This window comes from Haliaeetus leucocephalus, unplaced genomic scaffold (assembly GCF_000737465.1).
Source record: "Haliaeetus leucocephalus isolate CR32 unplaced genomic scaffold, Haliaeetus_leucocephalus-4.0 Scaffold2, whole genome shotgun sequence".
Classification (NCBI taxonomy): domain Eukaryota; kingdom Metazoa; phylum Chordata; class Aves; order Accipitriformes; family Accipitridae; genus Haliaeetus; species Haliaeetus leucocephalus.
This window is the reverse complement of record NW_010972438.1, coordinates 16,559,259-16,580,363: the sequence shown is the minus strand read 5'-3', so window position 1 is coordinate 16,580,363 and position 21,105 is coordinate 16,559,259. Positions and strand designations below refer to the sequence as shown.

At 37.2% G+C, this 21,105-nt stretch overlaps 1 protein-coding gene across 1 annotated transcript in view; it reads right to left on the bottom strand.

Annotated features, from left to right (window-relative positions):
* DCP1A (decapping mRNA 1A) overlaps positions 1–21,105 on the bottom strand; it is a 36,311-nt gene that overhangs the window by 14,943 nt on the left and 263 nt on the right. Inside the window, exons 2-5 of the mRNA XM_010572698.1 lie at positions 20,038–20,078; positions 18,083–18,210; positions 8,047–8,113; positions 1,563–1,701 (exon numbers count right to left, since the gene is read on the bottom strand). Coding sequence (XP_010571000.1) covers positions 1,563–1,701; positions 8,047–8,113; positions 18,083–18,210; positions 20,038–20,078 — 375 coding nt within the window. The remainder of the gene's footprint in view (positions 1–1,562; positions 1,702–8,046; positions 8,114–18,082; positions 18,211–20,037; positions 20,079–21,105) is intronic.

Below are 21,105 nucleotides of genomic sequence, written 5' to 3'. Positions count from 1 at the left end.
TTGCACGTTCTTGTATTATTGTACTTCTGGAGAGGCATGTTCAGGATCTTTGTTTCTTTTTTCGGATCTCCCACATATTACCCTTATATTTGCCCTGTAGGTATGAATTTGGTCCTCAGGACCATATAAAGTAATTCTTTCCTAAGAGAAGTAATATTCTCCTTCAGTAGGTAAACTTGTGAATTTAGCACTGGCAAAAGATACCAGACTCACCCTTCTGAAATCAATAGACACACAGTAGACAGGACAGAAGTAGTAAACTAGGGAACAGAAGGATAAGGGAACAGTATTGTTATACTTAGTCTACAGCTATTAAAAATATGCTTCATAGAGTCTACAAATGTACTGAATTACTAAATCTCTAATACCACAAAACTTCTTTTGAGACTAAGAGACAGACACTCTTGGGTACAATTTTTATTTGCTATTCCCAGAGACAAAATTTTCTCACAGCAGTAGAAATTGTTGTAAAATGGGTCTATCAAGCTATATTTCAAGTTGGATCACACAATCAGTATTCAACCTATCTTGCCTGAAATCAGAGACTGCTTCCTAGTACAGGAAGGGAACAAGACAGATACTTGAGGGAGGGAACAAGACATCAGTCAGAAAACAAGGGTACTGAAACAATGGCAGAGAATGCCTGCTCTTTAAACAGAACACAGCTAACGTGTTAAAAACTAGTTTCCACATAGGCTTTCTTAAAAATGAAGAATAATTAAAAAGTAGGCAAAGAGTTGCCCACTAAGGTAATAATTACAGAAATAAAACATGAATTCATGCAATATGCAAATCCCACGCTGTTTTAAAATATGAATTTTTCCCCACATTACCCCTTCTCTCTAAGTCGTTGTACATCTGTGCTCATATCACAGACATGGGATAGTTCACAAAGTTTCTGGGCTTCTGTTATATTATTCAACATGTCAAAGCATTTTATTGTGCAGCTCAGTGAATGCTCTTATGACATGAATCATAGCAAGTCTCCTCCAGTGACTTTCAGAACAGACAAAAAAACTGAAAAACCAAAGTGTCAGCCATTATAAGGAGTATTTACAATAACAGAACTTCCAGATCACAAAACCAGATATGTTCAGTGGTACATTCTACAGTGTTACATATATACCTCTTTGTTCATTTCTCCTTTGACAATGATCTTACAGAACAAGACAGTAGATGAGTACTGAGATTAAGCAGTCCATGCAGCTGTTTTTAGAAAAATATTTTGTTGTGCCTGCATCTCCAGGTATCTGTTTTTAAATTGTATTTTTTTTTCCCCACCAGAAGGTAGTAATTCAAACATAAGAATATATAGGCCCATTAAACTATGGATCAGGTGAACTAGTTTGCAATCTTGGGTTACAGTGTATTGCACAGGACAGTTTAGTATATAAGAATTACTCTCTACCATCTCTCTCAGAAATCATAGGGCATGCTCTTTCAGTGGACTCCATATGATGTCCTAAGCCCCTTATTCAGAAGTAAAAGTCATGTTTTTGTTTGTTCGTAAGATTAGGGAAAAAAAAATTAGAGAAGAAGAAAAAAAAAAGATATTTCCTTACTCGTTCATATTCATCCTTGGCTTTACTAAGCATTTCAAGGATGTCAATGGGCCTGTTTTCATTGCAGCCATTGGTTCTGCTGGGACTTTTTCTGTCCTGGGAAACTTGCTGCGATCTCTGAGCTTCTTGTTCTACCACTCTACAACAGGAAAGGAGAAACAGGATTTTAAAATTTTATCTGGAGTTAACGTCTTGCAAGAAGCAGTAAAGTGTACTCCCAGTGTATTACCACATTTTGCTCTGCCTAAGTAAAAACCTAACACATAGTTAACCAAAGTTACACAAGTTTTCATTTGCTACAAGGTTTATACAAGTCAAATGTTAAATAGTCTGTATGATTTATCTCCAATGCAGACAGCACTGGTCTGTCTCTCAAAGTTTGCCTACAGTAAACACTACTTCTGTAAAGCTGTCATATTTAGATATTTTTACAATAAAATATGTGGACATTCAAGCATGCATTATACAAAGAGCACATGTATTATACCACAGACAGTAAAATACATTTTTTACTCTTTACTTCCTAACATGCATTTTTTCCATATTCAGTCAAATCAAGCGATGGTATTCAACAAAATCAATTACAAAACAGTTCTAATTTAGGATGAGGCCTACCATTATACCACAAAACAAAGACAGTGGGAAAGAAGAGAGCTGGCTCACACCACATGTCTCTGAAGTCAGTCTGCAAGGAGGCTTAGAGCAAGTTACCCCTTACTCCCCCACTTCAGGCTCTGGAAAGAAGGGCAAACCATTTTCTTCTCTAGCTGCTCTGTAGTCATTCCAATTACCTGCAGGTCTACAACACATCTTTTTCTCTGGACTTAGGTGCCTACAGTTCATTCACCACTTCTACTCCACCCCTACCTGCCTCAAGTATCAAAAAACTCAGTTTAAAAGATGGTTAAGATATGAAAGATGATGTGTACCTGGTATGTTTCATTAATAAAAGTAAAAGGCAGCATATACTTCTAATCCATATGCAGTTCACAAGATATACATGGCTGTGCAACACGCTAAAGCTTATCCTCTTGAAATAAACACACACCAGCCTGTAATCCCTTCTTTTTTAAGCCTGCATTAATCAAATATGTTAAGAAAAAACAATCCCTGTAAACAGGGCAGAGCTCTGGAGCTGGCATGTCACTTGAGAACTCTCATGCTGTGGAACTGATGGCTGATGGGGGAGCCAAGAGGTGCCATCATAATAATCACAGAAAGCGTCAATCATGCCAGCCTCCAGTTTCTTCGGGTCAGTTAAGATTCAGGACAAATTCTAGATTTTATAGACTGTACAGTAATTTGATATTTATATGCACTTCTTTGTTGCCATTTCTGAGGAAAATAGTAGTTCAAAGTCCTGGAAGTTTCTTCCCAGTGTTCTAGCAACCAGGCCTCTACTTGACTACAGTTTAGCTGCATTTATTTGAAGAAAGGTTAGATTTAGCTTTTAACAATTCAATATTACTTTCAAAATTACTTTGAAAATTTTTAATCATACAAGCTGCTTATTTAACCAGCTTCTCATTATTACTACAGCTTTCTCTGTAAGCAAACATTCACCTGCAAACATAACTCAGAATAGCCAATCTACACTCTGTCTGATAATTTCTAAGAATTGCAGCATGTGCTCCTTTGGATGAAGCGGCTCAATACTGTACAAATGTTTCTATGGTGACACCCTGAGAGAACATTTTGTTCTAGCACCCCACGCGGTCATACAGTCCTGACATAGGACCTGTCTAAACTCAACTGCAAAACTAGGGATGAGAAAGGGCAAGGTAAAAGAACCAGAATACTTTGCTGAGATTTTAAGTGTCAGCATAATTGTATCAGAAAAAATAAATACTTCAGTTAAAGGGAAAAGTCTGGACAGCTGAACTCATGCATGTGCTGCCTGATAGGTGAAGCAAAGGCTTCAGTCTTGACACACTCCTGCTCTTAACTAGTTGGTCCAGAAGGTTTCAGTAAAACATCTTCCCATTAAAATGGTACTAATTGGTCTCACAGCAAAACATCTTCAAGGAGTATATCCATTTCACAGAAGTGTCTCACAAAGATTTCTGAAAAACATTTCATAATATTTTTCTATCATCCATTATGAAGTGTTTATTACCCTTATTAAAGTTTAATTTTTTTTTGAGAATAACAAATTATATTCTCATGTAGAAAATTGTCTAATAGCTCTTCCTCAATCTTCTTTCTTGTGCAGCTTACATTCAGATGATGATGGGGTAAATGTGAAACCGTACACCCCCAAAACTCTGAGATACTCTCCCACTTCTACCTTCCTGCCTGTATCTCAGAAGCCAGTTTGGGTCTGACTGTTGAAAGAGGGTGAAACAAGCTTATAAACTAACCTAAACATAAGGAAACCCTACAAATTCACATGTCAATGCAATTGTTTAACAAAGAGTTGAAAAACCCTAGTTTCTGTCCTACTTCTTCTAGAAAGCTCATCCCTCAAACAATCATCTTGACTTAACTTGACCCAAATTAATTCCTTCTAAAGTTAGGAGTTTGATGACTCCCATAATTTTTTTTCATTTCAGAAAATTCTAGAATTCTTTAAAAAAAAAAAAGTTCTGTAAATTGAATACCTTTGCTGGGGAAAAAAGTCAACTAATACAAATCTGTACACTGAGCATGATCTGTATGCAATCCAGGATTAAATCTTTTTTTAAGCAAGGCCTGCTGTTTCTTTCCATTATATCAGATAGTGGAAGAGGCACACATTCCTTCAGGGACACAGTAGCTGCTGTGACAGTTTGCTTAAGAATATCTGCAGTTAGAGCACTGAAAACATACCTGGCACAACCTCACAGAAGGAGGGAGAGGGGGCAGGCAGGGGGACAGAGGGAGGGAGGGAGAGAGAGAGAGAATGTGAGAAGTGAAGTCTGTGATTACAAAGCCTACAAACACTAATTTACTTTTCTTTTGAAAGATAAGCCACCAAAATATAAATGGACGGCCTGCAATCTTGTTAACTCAGTCTGGCACAATAAGGTCAAGTCAAACAGCAGGAAAGAGAACGCAAATCTCCTTGAAACCTTTTATGGTTATGTTTTTGAAGCTCTGAGGTACTACAAAGGCAGTACTCTTCCCTATCAGTGATAAAAAAAAAAAACCCACCTAAACAAAAGGGTACAAAACCAAATTTCCACCCAAGACAAAGACAAAAAACTGTGGAACAAAATTAATACTCTTGGAAGACAACGTAAATATTTATTTCAAAATATACTGAACTAAGCCTGATGGAGCCTGCTACCATGCGCTGAAATGTGGCTTTCCTTCTCTAGGATTCTATTTTATTTTTTTCAATTGAAGAGTATATTTTAAGTTGTCTTAAATACATCTTTTATCCCAGGATGGAAGAGTTCCTGCAGTTTCAGCCTCCTTTGTATAGAGAAGCACACAGAAGTATCAGCTTTTTTACTTTTCTTCTGACTGCCTTCTACCCATTTTGAGTGAGAGAAAGCTTGATGTTTGTGGAAACAGATGTCGGTAAAATACTATCAATCCGCTTTTCATCAAGTTTGTAACAGCAGCCTCACAAGTGCAGCTTTTCCATCCTGAAGCAATGTGCAACTAGAATGCTTTCATTTCATTTTCCCTAATATGAATCTTTAGATACTCAGAAGCTATAAGGCATGTGGTACCAAATGAAGTGTGATTTCATTCTACACTGCTTTTTCAACAAATACAAATAAATATAGTTACACTAAATACCTTTTTCAGTATAGAAATGGCTTCTGCCAATACTTTTGTTACCCCCAAAACAATACACAATTTTAAAGGAAAGATGAACTAGAAGTATTCAGATATTCCATAATCTAATAATGAAGAATGACTTTATGAAAAAAAGCACTCGGATAATGGACTTATTACTAGCAGCACTTAGGCTAACAAAGACCACTTATACCTTTTTTTGACCAAGTTAATGGCAGCAAAGACTGAAAATCATAAAGTGAGGACCTAGCCAACTCAGCAAAATTAAGCTGTCTGTATTCTGTCAATGTCCAATCAATAAATCTTTTTATGTGCACATTTGATTTCTCTAGATTCACCTGCTTAAGTTTGAAGTAACAAAGCTCAATACATGTTCCCCAAAGTCTGCTTGATACATTAACTAATTTCAGTTTCAAAGATAGTTTAATCCACAACCATTCCAACACCTACCATAAAATATTCCAACACTTAAAAAATACATTTCAGCTTTTTGACTTTCCAAAATAATATGTAATGTCAGAAGCTTTCTAGGGTGCTGAGATGCTACAGCCACAAGAGTGTGTGAGTACGTGCACCATAAACAGAGGTGAAGCAGTAACGCCCGCTTTGACACTTCTGCCTCTGTGTGTTAATAAAGCTGCAATATAGGCATCAGGGACCCAAGAAAAGGCAGGCTACAGTAGTTTACAAAGGAGATTACTATAAAGCTTAGATTATTCCAAGACTGACTTTAAATGAACCTGCTGGGTTGCAGTTATTTCCCAAATACTACAGAATCCAGCAACAAGGGTAGACATGCTTTATGGACTGCTGTGCCATGGCTAGACTCATCTGTTACCTGATCACACTTTTAAAGATCCCTGAAGTATCTATAGCCCATGATTTGTGCTATAGTAGCTATACTAGTTTAATACCAAATGAACTCAAGTTTTGCTATAATGACACTTAAAACTGCAGTGTAGCTGTGCATGACAGAATAAGAACATGGCAGAGTTTGAAGGGTTCAGTTCTCTCTCCCACTTCAAACATTACTCATGGTTTTAAATTAAAAGGTGCATTAAAAAAACAGAAAGCCATGCCTTTCTCATGCTCTGTTTATAAAGCAGAGAAGCAATAGACATTTTGTTACTTGTTTTGCTAACAATTTCTGACAGTCACTTTCACACAATTGTTTTCCATTAACCCTTATAATTAATCCTTACATTTGGACAAGTCAAATAACAGCAAAAAATCCAACATGGCTCGGAAGGAAAAAAAAAAGTGGGAAATGGGAACTGTATAGGGTTATCAGGATGAAAGAAAAAAAAAAAAAAGAATTTAGAAAGAGATCTTGATGGCAAAGTCTGTCATTTGTGTTGTCTTACATTGCTTCTGCAGGGAAAAGCCAAAATAACCCAAAGGAAAAACCCCAGACTAAGAAATTAGAATTCAGCTTAAAATGTCTACACTATGACTAGTTTCCATATAATTAAATTTTGCCAGTCTTCAAGATGACCTGACTTGCAAGACACGACATGTTGATTAAGGCATGCAATAGAAAAGAAAGTTCAGGAAAGTAGCGTGATAGCGAAGAAAAGCAAAGCAGGGAACAAGGGATGAGAAGATACCCTGTGCAGTACATCTGCATTTTGCAATTTTGCATTTTTGCTAGTGTCACTACCCTGTCACGTAATTAAAGCTCCTTCCTTTCATAAAGACATTGGAGATTTGCTTAAGTTAATTCTCATCCTTTTCTACTAGTAAAAAGTCTTGGCTTAATCTGCAAGGCATCTCACTTGAAGGACCAGAAAGGTGCAAGAATACCCTCCAATCACAACACGTTTTAAAGACTTTATGCCACACTACCAACTCAACCAGTTCCAGCCTTCTTTGACCTCTGTTGTTCACTCAAACTCCTGTACTCTATCTGAAGCCCTCAGCTGTGGCAGTGCAATCATCTACAGTACAGATACACTAACTGCATTGCTACAGTGATAGCAGCTTAAACAAACAAACCAACCAACCATGTTATTACAGATTCTTTTAAGGTTTCTTTAAATTGAGATTACTTCAGAATTTCTACTCCATGACATCTCTAGGAGCCTGTGGAACTACAAAGTAAGAGAAGTGACATGGCAGGCTTATAAACCAACTTTATTTCAAAAGGGGGGAAAAAAGGGAAGAAAAAAAAATAATCAAACAATCCAGAAATTAGCAACAAAAAGTTCCTATTATTTCATAGTTCTGCTGACTCTCCTAACATCACTTTAATGCTGTAAGATTCCACCTACTTCCCCCACTATTCTCCAATCTCTTTACTTTAGTCAGGAATAATAACTAAGCCTTAAAAAAAACCCAAATAAACAAACAAAAAAACTCCCCCCAAAAACCACAAACCCAAACAAAAACCAACCCATCACCAACCAAAAAAAAGTGGCCATCATTTATTTGATTACACTTTGTGCATCAGAGGATCTTTTGCCAGCATCCTTATACAAAATAAAATATAAAATAATAAACTGTTCATACTTGCTTTCTTTGGAGAATGCCAACTAATACTTCAACTGATTTTTTTACCACTTAACTGAAAATTTTAGTACTGTAGTTTTTTTTAAAAAAATAATAAATCGATTACTTAAAAAACTTGTACCAGCAAGAACGTTCTATTTTTCTATTTAAGGAGAATGAGAAAAAAAGCCAAACATGTTTAATAGGTTCAATTTTTTTTTTCTGATTGTATAAAAGAATTACAGAATAATAAGACCACAGTACTTACTTAGCCATGAGTTTTGCTATTCGATGACAGTCATTCTTGTCATAAAACCAGATACTGTAAATTGACACTTGAAAATAAGAAAAGAAAAAAAGCAAGCATAAGACAAAGGTTAAAATAATCAAGTCAATAGCAATAAAGCAAAAACCCAGCAGCTCATTAAATCTGCAACATAGGAATTACCATCAATTTCCACTCAAATATTCTGTGACCAACTTCTGTTTATAAAGTAATCAGAAATAGCACATGTGCAAACACAAATACAACTTCAGTCAGATTAAATGCAAGACCTACAAAATGCTGATCCTGTTTATAAATAGAAGTGGCAGAAAAATAAAGTTTAACTACCAGATGCCTTCTTACTACAGTTGCAACCTTCTGTTTTGAATTACTGACTGTACCATTTAAACTAGGCTAAAGAATATCCTTTTTTTTTTTTAACCACTCATTTTTAAATTTGTCAATTTTTGAAGCTCAACAAAAATATTAAAGTTTGAATTACAGCATAACAGTTCAATCAGAGGCTCTCCAGAAGGTTCCCTCTCCAAATTATTTTTTTAAAGAGAGATGTAATTTTATAGGAAGGAAGCAATACCAAAGCTCCAATCACACCATCACATTAATGGAGCAGCTTAAAACTAGATTCCTACTGAACCCTACTCTTTGACAGTATCAAGGACAAAGCAATGAGTGCAAAAGGGTTCCAGCTCAGCAAGACACTAAGCCCTATTCTGGCTTTCAGAATAAGTAAAATTCCACTGAAAGTTGCCAGAGTTGGAGCCTGATCACGGAGCTGAAGGATATTCCATCAGAGGGAGTAACTTTGTTAGTAGTACCAGGTACTATTTCTTCATCAGCAATCCCACTTCAAAGAAGCCATTTTTACCCACACACGTACTCATCTCACTGTCCCCACAGTTGTGCCAACACAACAGATCTGCAGAACTCTTTTCAGAACTGTATTTAATCAAACCCACAAAGCAAGTTATTTTAAATCTTGGTTCACCTATCAAGTTTGTCAATGCTTAGTGTGCAAGTACATCAAAGGCAACTGGACACTTTACATGTTACCATTAACGTATTTTCATTTCTGAAAAAGACACTTTTAGCATTTTAAAACTCATCTTTATACCGCAGTTCATGCCAATGTTTATGAAGTTGAAATCACTAGCTGATTATAAAAATATGACTTAAAGTGAAGGAAAGTAATGTTTAAAAAAACAAACAAACAACCCAACACACAAAACCCCACAACCTTTTCCAGCCAGATGTAGATTTTTATTTCAAAGTGAAATCTTCCCCCCACTTTTTTCCTTCCTCAAAACACTCAAAAACTTCAACCAAAGCCCACTCAAAATTATTTCAAGCCACAGCAAAGAGGCACTTATTTACCAAACTTTTTTCTAGACCTTCCAGTTATCTTAGACTTACTGTGTTTGACCAAAACCCTCAAAAAGCCATGCCCACAATTCATTTCTATAACAATATCCTAAGACAAACTGAAGTTCTACTTTGCTTTTTTTAAAATTTTATTAAACAACAACTATATTCATTTGGGTGTTTGTTTCTTTAGAAGTCACAGCTTAAGTAGACAACAAAGCTTTTCAAGTCATAAACAAAGAAACACAGCACAATTTAAGGAACTTTCTTCTTACAAAAGATATAAGCCAATTAGAAAAAAAAGCATTTCATACATGCAGCCAATGCTTATGAAATATTTATTAATATTTACAGTTTAATACAACTGGATTGTCTACTGCATAGAAACCTGAAGATGTTTCCAGTCTGAGCTATTTCTTTAGTCATGTAGCATATTTTAACACTGAAGAAAAGCTCTTTCCCTTCCCTGACTGCATTATCAGACAAACTGCCAAGAGAAGAAAGCTTCTTCAAAAGCATACTTGCTGAAGAAATGAAGATAAGGAACCTATAGTGATATCTTAATGGGACAAATGATAACAGTCACACTCAATTCTGCCAGAAACAGGCCTACACAAGACCAGAACTAGATCCAAATCTCAGTTTGGTGTACAGAGTATCAGGCTTTTTTCCACTTTATACTACTGGCAAGCAATCATAGGGAGTCACTGCAAAACATTAACAGTATTACAAAGATGTAAAGCAGATTGTGAACAAGTAAACTTGGGCATTAACTTAGATATGGTCCAACAGGCTGGAATGTTTATCTTCCTCTTTTCAAAAGAGGACTCACACTTGTACTATCGGTTCAGCTCCCTTGCCCCAGAAGTATGTGCGTGTGTGTGTCCCAACTGCATTACTATTTGATGTATTTCTTACATGCATGCAGTGTTAGCTGTGAACATCCTTTTATTAGAAACAGAGTTGGTACTTACCAGTCCTTTTCAAATCTGTGATCTTTTTACCACACCCAGCATAAACGTTAGCTGAACATTCATATATCATACTGCAGTTCTTTTAAGAGTTTGATCTAACAGAAGCCACTAAATCAAGTGACTCATTTTTCCATCAGTTCCAACACTTTCCATCCAGCTTTTTTCTACACTGAATGCTGGGCAGCATCTTTAGTAATCAAGTAGAAGCAGTTTGTAATCACCAGCAGCAATATCTTTCAGTTGGATTCACACTACATTTTGACACACGTGAAGTCATAAGTAACCCATAATACAGACAAATCAGATTTAATAAAATTGAAAGAAGTAATCAGTTATCTTCATCTACATTCTTCTCTGACATATGTCATTTTTATTAGAAACACCAACCCACAATGATTTATCTAAACATATAACACAAATTCTCTCCAAACTTGACTGGATCAATCAATAAAATTTGATTGAAATTGCTATGGGAAAACAAAAAGATTTTGAGGAAACAAAAGCATTATGGAAGTCTTCCTGCTCAAGCCTAACAGCTGGATGATACCAAAAGAAGGTCTTGGTCTCTTCTATATTGTGCTCCCACTGCTTCATGGGGCAGTCAGCTTACTGTTCCAATGCTGCCCAGTCAGCAGGTCTGAATTAAGAGTGCGGATAGCAAAGTGCCACAGTGAGACAGAAGCCTCACTCTTTGACAGCATAAAGTGAAGTTGCATCCCAAAGCTGTAGTTTCACTTCAGTTTTCATTGTAAGTTAACAGAAAGGAGCAGCATCACCACCCTTACATTCCCACAACTCTGCTGATAACTCATCCTACCCCAATTCACCCCTTTCCCTTATGTCAGCTGGATACATTTTAGTCCAGACCAGTTCCTTGACACTGCACATCAGCTTCACAAACATGCCATCTAGCACAAGAGAGGGTGCTGAAACAAGAAGCTGGGGGCAGCACAGTAAGGCAAAACTGTTAAAATGTTCATGAAACTCTAGCCTGAGAATGCTATGCCAGAAATGTACATGGGACTCATCAGTACTGCCAGTTTCGGAGATTCCAGACACTGTCACTCTCTTGCCTTAGGCAGTTCAGCCATTTGTGCAGATACAGCTTTATCTCATTCAAAAAGATGATCCATTTAAAAGTTACCTTAAATAGTTGGAAAAGCTGACAGAAGAGAGAGCAAAAGTTTTATTTTACAGTTCCAATTTAGATACTGCTATACAATGAGGCAGAACAACTGGGAGTGGAGGACAATAACCTTTCAAACTCTCTCTGGAAAGAAAGGACTCTTATTTTGAAACCCTTCCTGTAAGGTAATCATGGAAATCAACTTAACCCAATCTCAATCCTATAAAGAAAAGCACATACATGCATCGTTTTACACTTCAAATAGAGTTTAAGGTGAAAGCACAGAAAGCAATCTCTCTCAAAGCTCCTATTTCTTCCAGTAGCAAGGTTAGCTGAAATGCCACCTCTCAGCCAATCTGCTCTAATATCTTCTTCACCGAGATTCCTCATTCACTATTCGTATTTTCCTCTATTTAAACATTAGCCTGCCACACAGATTTATAAATCATTAGAATTAATTTTAAAAGTCCCTCCCTTTCTTATTGTTTTGAATAGCTAAGGCCATTTCACAAATACAGTTCACAGCACAATCCCACAAGCAGTTGCACTGGAGTAATTCAGCAGGTGTGTTGTCCCAAAACTTGTGGGATCTTTCACCCAGTGTGCAAGCCAGTAACACGGAGAGTTGAGGTATTAGCTGTTTATTGCTGGTTCTGTGCAGAAAGGGGTGCTGGGGGTATCCCTGCAAAGCTAGCACACCCAGCACAAAGTCATTCATTTATATGTTGTACATCAGCATAATTACCATACTCGCTGTTTATCTACTTTTTACTGGTGCCCGTAGTTCCATATTTTAAAGCTGACTGGGGTATAGTGTCCTCGCCTTCATTTAAAGGTGCAGTGTCTTTTAATTTTACTGCACAAGCTCAGTGGGTGAGGGTCTTCAGGTGGAGGCAGGTATCCTAACTTCTAGAGGTGTGGTCTTCATATTATAATTAGTTAAGTTCACCTAAAGGGCACATTTTAAACTGATTCATGCAGTATGGCCAAGCTTCTTGGGCAACCAGCCCACTAAAGTTTATGGTTCCTAGTTTTAGGTCAATTTGTTCTTTCTATTCCATTGTCTTGTCAAGTGTTACTTACCCAAGTGATTTACATTGACTACTTACCTTTAGTTCCCCAAGTTCGTAAAAAATGATGACCATAAAGATTTCAGTATCAGTGGCAAACAGCATCCAAGATCAAGAACACTTTAATGAACCACCATATGACAAAGTATAGTGTGGAATGAGAGGGATTACTACTTTGCAACACTGAATCAGAGTAGAAAACCCCTTCCACTTAGAGTGCCATCTTTGAGGTCAAACAAAATATTTTTAGAACTTCTTAAGAGCTTTCAATGATTCCTCCCCCCCAGCTTGCATTGGTTCTTCTGCTATAAAGTTATCAAGAACAGGCTCCTTTCTTATCTCAGACTAAACCACTGGGTTAATGTGCTTGCTGGAGAGCCATTCAGCTTTGGCAATCACAGAGATATGTTATACTTAATGCGCTGCCAGCTGGGAACAAAGGTTGTAATGAGAGACTTTCCTTACCAGTAAAGATGCCCTGTTTTGAAACCAGCCAGGAGCTCTTTCAAAAAATTTGAAAAGCCATTTGAAATAACACAACTAATTTTGCTTTTCTGAATATAAGTTTGTTTAATTAATGATAATACAAGAAGCCCTGAAGATAGCACTTTGTAACTGAGTTCTCCACTTAAACGTATAAACCCCTCCAAAATCTATTATTTTTGTTTTACTAACTCTTACCCTTAGACAGGAATAAGAAGCAAGCAAGAAAAAAAACCCCACACCCAAAAACCCCACACCAAACAAGGACCATTTATTTTAATACCCAAGTTTTATGCTTAGCATCTGTCTTTTCAGCACCATGGAAATCAATCTGCCTGACCTCCCAAGTGAACTAGCTTGGATTAAAAAGCCTTTTAATCAAGACCAACACCAGCGATACAGAGGGAAAGTTATAAACGAGAAAGACTTAGAAGAATACTTCTTGCAGACTTTAAGAGGTAAGTTGGCCATTGCTTAAAACTTTGACTAATTTTCCTCTATTATTAAGCAAACTGTCAACTTTCAGCTCCAAATTCTCACATTACAGATTGAAAGTACTGAACTTTGAGATTGGACTATTACTACTGTTACTGGCAGAACTGTATGCATTTTTTTAAACAGAGTTTAACACACTTTTCACAAAATACAGACAAGAGGAAACAAGCTTAGGTTCATTAAAAAAAAATAGGTCAATAGGATTCAGTGCTTCACGAACAAATACTCCAAATACTCTGAAGAATGTGCATGCATCCAGAGGGAAAGTTAGACCAAATCAAATGTACCCAGCAACACATAGTGCAGATTAAGCAATAATAAATAGCACATTAAGTATGAAGTTTAATCTAAAAATTTCTACATTTTAGGAGGAATTCTAAATTTAAAGTGTTACCTAAAGTCAAACAATTTCTTTTCATTTTGGTAATTTCTTAATTTGTTCACATTTGGAAATACTTGTTTTCTTTAATTCTCTCTAACAATGAAAAGTAGAATACCCTTATTTCTATTTACCACTGTAACTGGTATAATGCTTCACAGCTTCTTAGTCACACCCTCTGTCATTTTTGATTTAGGATCTGATGCCTCATGAATAAATGGTGTAAGTTTTCAGGCAGCATTATATACAACTTTTAAAGTAGACATAGCCTTTCTCAAAATTTTGGGTTTAAATATTCTTTTGGGGCTTGAACTGTATTATGTAGCCAGAATGATTTTGAGAAAAAAAACCCTGAAGTTGGGAAAGACTTCTCCATTAACAGCTAAAATAGTAAAAACGTATTATTCTGGGGGTGGGGGGAAGCACCTCTACATGTCTTGCATCTAACCAGACTAAGAAGTAACAAATTGACCCAAATTCCTTCCATTTCACTCAGTGAACACTACAAATGGTAGATATAAGAAAGGAACTTCTTATAGTATTACTTGGTCTATCCTCCTTCCAGAATACCCATGAAAGACTCCTTCATATCCCACCCTGCAAAAACAGGGGATGACCCCCCCCCTCAAAAAAAACAACCTATGAAAGGTAAGTCAGGCCTCCTTTCCTATGAGAATAAAATGGCAATTACCTACTCTTGTTCTAAGAGTTTGAAAAAAACCCCCTTTGTGCAATTGGATAAATCATCTCAGGTCTACAGCTTAACAAAAGTAAGTTCTGATATGCAGCAAACTAAAAATTCCATTGTATATTAAAAATAAGTATTTGAACAAATCAAACTATAACAAGAATGGTAAAACCCACCAAAAATATTATGATCTAGCATGACAGGCAAATCATTCTTATAGCCTCCAGCCAAGCAAAAATAATGTTTATATACTGTTTGCAAAGTTCCTCACATAACTTCTTAGCGGCTCTGCATACACTGGAGTACATCACTTAATACACTCAGAACAGCTCTCATGCTATTTAAGACAGAAATGCCAGAGGTCTGATTTGGTATACATAACAGACTTTGCCCTTATTATCTTCTTAAGTCAAGACAGAATCCCAGAACAAAGTGAAAACGTGAAGTTTATAAAACAGTAGTATCATATTCAGTTATAAAGATTGTTGACATGGAACCTTCCCCAAATACGTGGTGGCACAATTTTGCTTTGATCGTCTTCGACTACTTCTACTGTGCCCTGGGAAAGCGTAAGCCAGGATTTGTCATTGATCCTGTTACAACCTAAATATACAGGCACAAAATATGTTTGTCTTTGCCAAGCAGCAGCATTAAGAAACAGGATTTTAGATTTTTATCAGGTAGTCTGAACCATTCCCCATCTGTAAGCTAAGGAAGCCGAATCATCAGTTAATCATTCAGCAATCTTAGCAAGACAACTTAGTTCTTAAGAGTTTCTAATGAGCACAGTAGATTTCCTCAAGCAGGATACAAAAAAAACCCAAACCACTACAAGAAACAGGGCTGTTGCCAACACTGCATATAAGAGCTAGTTTTTCCTTGCACAACCTAGCAGTCCACCCTCTTTCAGTCATTAAAGGATCTCAGAAGAACTTCACATTAAGCCATTAGAGATACACCACTTTATGCCCTTCGACATACACATTACATTAACCACTGGCTTAAAACTCCTATTTGAATTAGTCCCCAAAATGCAAAGGTTTTTCATGCCAGCAGGCAGCTAAGCAGAAGTGGATACCCTTCCGCATGAAAAGAACTTGGACAAGAATCCCCTAATCTACCCACACAAACATGTTGAAATTTGTCTGCAAATCCAAATGAATCCTGAAGGTTTTTTTGGTTTGTTTTTATTTTTTTTTAAAGTTTCACAAATACTATGCAGATAGAGGCAAACAGCTTTAACACTAAACATTTCAATCATATAATTTGTTTTTTACTAACTAATTCAGGGGACAAAATTCAGAAAATTTGGGAAACTGCATGTAAGGAAGACAATCCAAAACACAACTAAATGCAAAATGTCAGGGTAGTTAGTGATGCTGAAATTGTAAGGAATAAAAGCTTAGATACTGTTTTCTATGCTTTTAAGCTGGTATTTGAACAAAGTGAACACTAGCAGAGCCCACAAAAACTCATCTGCTGTTTATTTGTGGCACTTGGGGAAATAACTAATTACATACTAACTACATTAAACATTCTGGACATGCTGCCACCCTCTTCCAGGAGACAGGACACAGCGACAAAATAAAGGACAGTTTCCAACCAAAGTCTTTTAAAATGACAATGGGAAAAATACAAGAGGAAAAAAACCCCAACTCTTGATTACTTCAGAATGCAATTATTTCCCATATCCAGTCTATAGTATTTTCCTTGCTCACCTTTGTATGAATTTCTTCCTTCCTCTTACTTTTCTCTGTCTTCTCTATCCTAACTCCCATGAGCCTCCCACAGATCTTACAAAATAGTGTCCCATAGGAAAAGGAGAGCTTTCATCAATGAAAGGCATATAATTAGCTTTAGAGGTTTCTAATGAACTCGCACACAGCCTACCTTCTCTGATTGCTTCTGTTAAGTGATCCTCTAGTCACTCCCACTAGCATACACCATGGTAATTCCACAGCAGCTCCTGCTTCCTGATACCATCAGCAGTTCCAACAAACAAATGAATCAACTTCCTGCTTCCCCTATGTCACCAATCCCACAATTGCAATTGTTTCCTCTACTGCCGCCTTGTCGGCCATCCTAACCCTACCACCATCATCTACAGCTCCTCTTCCTTCCAAACCAAGCAACCTGCTTAAACATCCAACTCAATGCAATATTTTTTCCCCCCCTCCCAATTTCTTGCCAGTCATTTACTTCCCTAATCTCCTAGGATTTTCAATTTACTGAGAAGTTTTGACCTTTTCCTCTTGATGACACTTACAGAAGGAGGATTGCTAAGACTATTAAACAGAGGAGACCACCTACCTTAAGCTGTTCTTTGTCATTGTAATGGAGTCTATCCTACTCCCCACAGATCCTAGAAGCTTTCCAAGGGGGAAACAGGAAGGGATTAACATTTGACTGTTCTTCTAGGTACACTGAAGCCTAGTCAAAGCAGTGTTCCTATCTGTAATTCAAGGGGACATTCCAAAGGAAGATGACATTGTGTTGAGGTAGGACTGCACCCAGACAGCGTACAGGTTCTCCAAGTAATTCAGTAAGGGGAACCCATCACTAGACAGCAGCAAACTAGTTTCAAGAAATTTGGCTATAAAAGAGGACATGAAATGATACCTTTGTATCAGGAGGACCCTCTGCTCTGTGGGGTGCCTTTTATTTATCTACTTAACCTAATGTGAATTTCATATATGCATATACTCCCTCTTCCTCTCTTAAAAGGCTACATAATTTATACTTTGAGCTCTTTGGAGTAACAGGACTTTTAGTGTGTACCTAATTGGAACACGGTACACCAGGACTCTGAAGCTCGATTGATGACCCAAACCACTACCAGAATTCAAAGAGTAGCAGGAAGATACTGACTACTATTTTACCACTTACCTGTGCAACAACTATCCCAACACCCAGACTTGCTGGAGTCTAGACTCCAGGAAATTTAGTATAGACATCTGTCTCCTGAGTCCAAAAACCTACTGTGGAGAAAGAAACCTTCAACCTAGAGCTGAGCAATGTTCTCAACTTCCTCAAGCAGATACTGATTAATATTTAATTTTTTGCTTGCAAAAGAGGAAGCCCTTAGAACTGTTCTTGGTGTTACATACTTTCAAAATCTATCAATCTTCATTATTCTTTCATCGTTTTTTATTAATGCTATAGCACTGTATATATGTTTAGATTAAACCTATCAGTTCATTAATTAAAAAAATACAGGAATACTGAACTTTGTTAGTATATCCTCTTTTTATTGAAAGCAGGTGGTCATCGCAATATAATAGCACAGCTATTTAAGTAAATCTAGCACTGTAGACAGAAAACGGACATTTCATTGGAACCTGCCCCATTACATTATACTTGAAACAGACATCACAGTAGTCAGAAGCGGTCTAGGTTATAAAAAAGAACATAAAGTTTATACGGATTAAAGAAAGTTATACTCACAGCTAGCATTTCTGTAGAGAAGAAAAGGTTCATGGAGCTGAAACTCCAAATCTTTATTTACTGGTTCAACCAGGTTGTGCATGTTCAGTCGATTCACTATCGTAAAACCATGATAAGGAGAAGCTGACCTATTGTTTCAATTAAAACAAAACCAAGGATTAATACCTTGATCAATGTATACAGTTTTCTGAAACAGAGTTATGAATTAATCTTCAAATCCCCATTGCTTTATTAGGTGAAGCTTTAGCAGTTCTGAAGCTTTAATAATTGTTCTTCTATGCCATTTCTTGGCATGCCAACTAATTTCAATTTAAAACTACGCTTACCTCAAAGTAGGATTAGGATTAACATTACACTTCTACATTGCTAAACTGCTGAATCAAAGATATGCCTCAAAAAAAATCTATTCAAAAAAACTAGGGCAGGTCCAGGATTAAAATGCAAGTGTATTCAATACTTCACATAAGATCGTTTTGAGACATTTTAGAATCTTTTATTAGAGGAGAAAAAACAAACAACTTGCAGAGCAACATTTACCTTACTGTAAACAAGTATGACAATAAAAAAAGCTGTTGGTTTAAATAACATGAAATACCCTTAGAGGGGAATCATAAGCACTAATTTCTTCCTGAAGGCATACTGTTAAAATAAAGATGTAACCCAGTGTCCTCAAAGTAGATATTAAATTATTCAGAATTGTATTGTTTAGTGAAACAATTTTTATGATCTAGATTTTTGCTAGACACCAGGTGGAAAAAGAAAACATCAAGCAAGCAAGCACTGGAAGTTCAAGATAGTTTTAGATCTGTTTTCTCTTGCTGCATGAATGTCATGTCAGCGTACTCAGCTATGGCTGTAAGGAGTTATATAATCAACACAGCAGCATGATGAAGGCAAGAGTAAAAATCAGATATAATTAGCTAGTAAATGTTAAGATTTCTGTAAAGATGTGGCCACTTTTACCAAACGATCAACAACAAAATCTCTCAAGAGCTTCTAAGGAGAGGGCACACAATCCTTACCATCAGAAGTTCATCTTTTAATGTGCCTAACAGAACTTGTTTGAAATAATCACCAAATCACATAGAAACTTTTTGCTTAGTTTTTTGGTATTTAGTTTGGTTGGCTTGCTTACACTAAGTATTTCCAAGCTTGGAGCTAAAGTAAAGTAGACAGGAATGGGTTACTAGTACCCCTTCACAGTGCCCGGATAAAATATTTTAAGGACCTACTCTACAACAGTCTGTTTCAGGACGGGTTAAGTCTGCATTATTTATATTGCTTACATTCAACAGAGTGTTATTTCATTGTTAGATTTTTTATTTGCTTGTAATTTAAAACTTAAATCCATGACGGGTTTTATGTGCCAGCTCTCCCCACCGACCCCTTTGCCCCATCCCATATAACTGGAAATTTCTTTCATGGTTTTAATGAGGAAATCAAGTAGCCCCAAAAACTATACACTAGCAGATCTCCAGCTTTTAGGCAACTTTGTCCATTTACAAAGATTTCTGCCATTTCCCAACAGTAAGTTAGGACAGATTATTTAATTTCTCAACTGTATTATTTTCATAATCAGCTTTATGGATTTTAGGAGACAAAGGAAGACTCAACATTTAACAAACTTAATACATTAACAAATGCTATTAGATTAACAAAATAAGCTTGATAAGCTAGGGTTTTATGTGGACACATATGCAGCATTCATCAAGTTTTATGATTTTTTCAGCAGTACTTTTAGGTGCTTTTGACAGAGTTATTCACCTAAGTGCAGAGTTTATTCTTTTCAAATGAGTATACAGACATTAACAGCTGGACAAATAAGTAATTACGAGTTTACTGGATGCAGTAACTCCAGTATGAAAGCTACACATGGAGCTATCTGAGGTACTGTTTTCTTAAGGAAGGAAAACACCTCCCTCCCACCCAAAAAAACCCAAACCAAACCAACTTACCGTTTGTACACAAATAAGGTCCCTTCTATGTCGGTTTTCTCCTACAAAAGACAGCAGTTGCATTTAAGGGATATGCTTATTCACATAGTTATGTAGCTTTCGTCTAGCACTTTAATTACAGAGATTTACAATATCCTTATCTTTCCATGAGGTTTGACATCATAGGACCAAAAATATGATTTCTTACTTTCAGAAACTACTTATTTTTTTCTTAGTAAGATTAGGAAATTAAACCCATTTCCACAAGATTTTGCTCCTGCTATCAATCTGATGACATGACAGACAGTATTCTACAACCTTCCTACACTGAGCCTGATGGGTCAAAGCTGAACAACTTTCTTGCAACTCTTTATTTTAAATACGGACTACAGTTCACTAGTCTGCAAATATCGGATAGGTTGTCTTCCACAGTGTTACTTAAAGGACATCAATGACAGCACAGCCAACAACAAAACAATGTAACTATGGACCATGGCTACGTTTCACACTTCAGTTTTCAAAGCAACCTTTACCATGTGCTTGTGACCCACAAGCACAGAAAGCGGCACGCAGCTCCAGTGCTCCATATGACAATGTGGAGTTCCACATACTTCCATTTTTATAGTTTTGTGTTAAAACTGGTGGTCAAGCAAAAACTGCGTTTTAATGCAATGACAAACACCAACACATCTCAAATCCCATTCTTCCTGAATTGGGGCTCTGTTCAACACGCAGGAGCAACAACAACTTACCATTAAAAAAAAAAACAACAAAAAAAACCAACCCAGCAACGGCCACCAAGAGCCAAAGAAACCTCGAGCCCCACAGCTGCTCCGGGCACAGCCACACCGAGTGGGCGAACGACGCTGTGCCCCCCCTCCCCGCGCAAGCACAGCCTCTGCTCTCCCCTGGCCCCAGCGCCCTCCGGGGCCGACACCTTCCCCGGGGGAAGACACCCAAATCCCGAACTTCCCCTTGGGCGAGAGCAGCCCCCGCCGGGAGCCCCTGCGGAGGCCCCGGGCCAGGCGGCTGCTGGGGCGAGGGCACGGGCGACAGGAGCCCCGCCACGGCCGGCGGCCGCGAACGCCC